The sequence below is a fragment of the Microtus oregoni genome, unplaced genomic scaffold (assembly GCF_018167655.1).
Source record: "Microtus oregoni isolate MIOR12 unplaced genomic scaffold, Mior012 000010F_ref0000083, whole genome shotgun sequence".
In the NCBI taxonomy this organism is placed as follows: domain Eukaryota; kingdom Metazoa; phylum Chordata; class Mammalia; order Rodentia; family Cricetidae; genus Microtus; species Microtus oregoni.
Window position 1 is genome coordinate 40,744,010 of NW_024543069.1, and position 4,314 is coordinate 40,748,323.

At 40.7% G+C, this 4,314-nt stretch overlaps 1 protein-coding gene and 1 pseudogene across 1 annotated transcript; both read left to right on the forward strand.

The window, feature by feature from the left end:
- The first annotated feature begins 548 nt into the window (after nt 1–548).
- Nucleotides 549–1,308, forward strand: LOC121452906 (high mobility group protein B2-like). The gene has a single exon (XM_041659286.1). The coding sequence runs from the start codon at nt 632–634 to the stop codon at nt 1,262–1,264; it is 633 nt and encodes a 210-aa protein (XP_041515220.1). The 5' UTR covers nt 549–631; the 3' UTR covers nt 1,265–1,308.
- On the forward strand, nt 1,265–3,433 carry LOC121452768 (annotated as a pseudogene).
- Nucleotides 3,434–4,314: the final 881 nt, after the last annotated feature.

A 4,314-nucleotide genomic window follows, 5' to 3' on the forward strand; every position in this document is an offset into this window, starting at 1 on the left:
GAACAATAGTAGTTCCAATGGCCATCTCAGTGTGAACGGAGACAATTTCCCAGGGTACCACATCTAAGCAAAGAACTGCAGGCTTCTATTGCCTGATAGAAGGATAATTAGTGTCTCCTAGTGATGAGCCCTCTTATTGGTTGTTTGATGTAAAGTTATCAGCCTTGAAATCCTATACACACAAACAACAAAAACAAACTAGTTTATTTGTATATGAGTGAGTATAAATATACAAACATATATGTATGTAACAAATATAATCAAAGAATAATAGGCAATGAACTAGAGAGTGGGAACCTGAGAAGGGGTTGAGGGAGGGTAGCTGCGAGTGGCTGGAGGGAGAGAAAGGGGAAGAAAAGTGATGTAATTCTATTTCAGTTAAAAACTTTTTTGTTAAGAAGGAAAACATATGTATTCTTAGTGGGTTTGGCTTTTCATTTGGTTTCTCATACAGTGCTATCTACAGGGCAGATCTGCCGCCACCAGGCTATTTACCGGAGAAACTGCCGCAGCCTTACAAGTTATAAGAATAGGCTCTAGGGAGTTCTCGCCGGAGCTTGGGGAAGGAAGTGTTCGTGTCGGCCTCGGAGGGACGCGCTCGCGCCAGGTAGACGCCGCGCCACCGTCAGCGATGGGCAAGGGAGACCCCAACAAGCTGCGGGGCAAGATGTCCTCGTACGCCTTCTTCGTGCAGACGTGCCGCGAGGAGCACAAGAAGAAGCACCCCGACTCGTCGGTCAACTTCGCCGAGTTCTCCAAGAAGTGCTCCGAGAGATGGAAGACCATGTCTGCAAAGGAAAAATCGAAGTTCGAAGATTTGGCCAAGAGCGACAAAGCTCGCTATGACAGGGAGATGAAGAATTACGTTCCTCCCAAAGGGGATAAGAAAGGAAAGAAAAAGGATCCTAATGCTCCAAAGAGACCACCGTCTGCCTTCTTCCTGTTTTGCTCTGAACATCGCCCAAAGATCAAAAGTGAACACCCAGGCCTGTCTATTGGAGATACTGCAAAAAAATTGGGTGAGATGTGGTCTGAACAGTCTGCCAAAGATAAACAACCCTATGAGCAGAAGGCAGCTAAACTAAAGGAGAAATATGAAAAGGATATTGCTGCATTCCGTGCCAAGGGCAAAAGTGAAGTAGGAAAGAAGGGTCCTGGTAGGCCAACAGGCTCAAAGAAGAAGAATGAACCAGAAGATGAGGAAGAGGAGGAGGAGGAAGAAGAAGATGAAGATGATGAGGAAGAAGATGAGGATGAAGAATAAATGGCTGTCCTAAAATGTGTGGAGTGTATGTGCTCAGGCAACTTATTTTGCTAAGAATGTGAAATTCAAGAGCAGCTCAACATTAGCTTCAGTATAAAAACTGTACAGATTTTTGTATAGCTGATGAGATTCTTTGTAGAGAAAATACTTTTTTAAAAAAGGAGTTTGTAGCTTTTTGGGGGGCTACAACATACAGTTAGAGTTAAAGCTTTTGATGTTGAATGTTCCTAAATATTTAATGGTTTCTTTAATTTCTTATGGTAGCACAGCAAACATACATAGGAATTTGTATTGCCAGTAATTTTTTTTAGGATGTTGCATTTTCTCTTGTTATTTTTTTTTAAAAAAATTTGTAATAAAATAATGTATATTAAAAAAAAGAATAGGCTCTAGGTTACACACCAATCTCTATACGCCTGGTAAAAATGCCTCTTTCCTGAGACTGGAATGAACTTTCATAAAATGTTGGACTGTTAGCCTCATGGGACAATCAAAAACAGTTCCTTACCTTGCATCCTAGTTTGGTTTCTGTTGTAGTGATAAAATACCATGACCAAAAATGATATGAGGAAGAAAGGATTTATTTGGCTTACAGTTCATCAAAGGAAATCAAAGAGAACAAGAACTGGGAGGCAGGAACTAAAGTAGAGGCCATAGAGGAACTCTGATTACTGGCTAGTTCTCCATGGCTTGCTCAGCTTGCTTTTTTTGCCACCCAGGAACAACTGCCCAGGGGTGGCATCTCCCACAATGGGCTAGGCTCTCCCATATTGGTCATTAATCAAGAAAACGTTCATATGATCTTGCATTAAAGCATTATGATGGAGACGTTTTATCAACTGAAGTTCTTTTTTCCCAGATGACTCTGCCTTGTGTCAATTAGAAAAAAAAATTAAACAAAAAACAAAAACCCAAACACCTAAGCAGCATACCATGCCATGCCACTTTATACATGCTCCAGACTGCAATACAGGCTGATCAGCCACCACAAATGTATCTAAACAGAGAGCTCTGCAAAGTCAACTAAATTTCTCTGATGCCACCAAAGTAGCCAGAGCTACTTAAAGTTAGAATTAAAAATAAAGACTTCTCCCCTCACACACTGTGATAATCTTACTTGATTCATGAGCTCCCACCAGTTCCCAGTATAAATGTTTTGACTATTCATAGTTCTTCTACAGATGAGACCAGTGTCCTGGGCAAAAATATAAGTTTTGGTGCAGATAGCTTAGCCTTACTGCTCAAGGTGTGAACCTTTTAGCCAATACTGCATTAGTAACATTGGGCCAAAGGAAGAATGGTGGTTATAAAAAGAGCTGAACAAGTCCCCAAGTAAGAAAACATGGTGTGACCTTCACAAAGTCAATTCATTTAAAGAATAAATATAAAGTATTAAGGCTAACTTGTTCAAAGTGTTGCTGGTAACCCACATGAAGAGACTGGAGATGGTACCACCACTCACTGCTACTGTTCTGGCATGCTCTATGGTCAAAGAAGGCTTTGAGAGCATCAGCAAAGATGCCAATACACTGGAAACCAGGTGAGGTATAATGTTTCTGGTGGTGCTGCAATTGCTGAACTGAAAACACAGTCTAAACCAGTGACAACCCTTGAATAAATTGCTCAGGTTGCTGTAATTCCTGCATATGAAGAAATCAAAATGGAAACGTCATTTCTGAAGCAATTAAAAAGGTTGGAAGAAAGGGTGTCATAGTGAGAGGTGGTGGGAAAACACCGAATGATGGATTAGAAATCATTAAAGGCATGAAGTGTGATCAAGGATCAATACACCCAAAGGTCAAAATGTGAATTACAAGATCTTCTGTTGCAAGAAAAGAAAATGTATAGTATCCAGTTCATTGTACCTCCTCTAGAAATTCCAGTGGTCCTCAGAAGACCCTACTCATAAGCACTAGAGATGTTGATGGAGAAGCGTTAAGTGCACTGCTTTTGAACAGGATAAAAGCTGGTCTACTAGAAGGGTGCTCTGACCAGCTTTTATGCACCCCAGCCTTGGATTCACTGAAGTCTGCTAATGTAGAACAGAAAATTGGCATAGAAATTATTAAAAGAGCACTCAAAATCCTGGCGATGACTAAGAATGTAGGTCTTGAAGGGTCTTTGGCAGTGAGAAAATTCTGCAAAGTTCCTCTGAAGTTTGTTATGTGATGGCAGAATATACAAAATAATCCCACACTAGTTCAGAATTACATATAATAAATTGTTATTTATTTAGGGAAGACTTACAGATCACTATCCTAAATCACAGTCCTCTGCACAAATGGGAACAGGAACAGCCAGAAGTGAGAGCTGGAAGCAAGAGAGAGAGCAATGCTTTACACCTGCAATTATAGTATAAGAGACCATGCCCAAGTGGGCTGGTATCTTAAATGCTATTGGCTGAAGGAGCAGAAGGAGCTCCCACAGCACCTCCTCTTTTGTTTAAATAAGAGAGTTCCAAACCCAATATAAAACTATATACACTAGGAACCAATATCACGTATAAGATTAGAATTACAACCAGCATAAACAATATTAAGCAAGGAACATATGCTGAATGTTTTAATAAACATTCTATCCTAAGGAGTCTAAGTCCTGTATTGGAAATGGCTTGGCTAGGAGGACAGTAACTATGACTATCTAATCTTGAAACTCCATAGAAAGTCTAAGAAGGGAGATAATATTACTTGAGTAGGCAGGAAGTGCAATCAAGCAGCTTCCAAAATGTGCAGTAGATGACAGAGACAACTGACTGCCTGAGCAATCACCTAAAGTCTTATTTGCAATGTTGAAGCAACCAACCATTAAAGGCCACCGTTTAACCCATACGAGTTTCTCAGTTAAGAATTTTTTTTCTTGGTTTTTTCAAGATAGGGTTTCTCTGTAGCTGTGGAGCCTATCCTGGAACTAGATCCTGTAGACCAGGCTGGCCTCGAACTCACAGAGATCTACCTACCTCTGCCTCCCAAGTGCTGGGATTAAAGGCATGCACCACCACCACCCAACCCTCAGTTACGAATTTTAAAGGCAAGGCTGTTAGTACCTCTAAA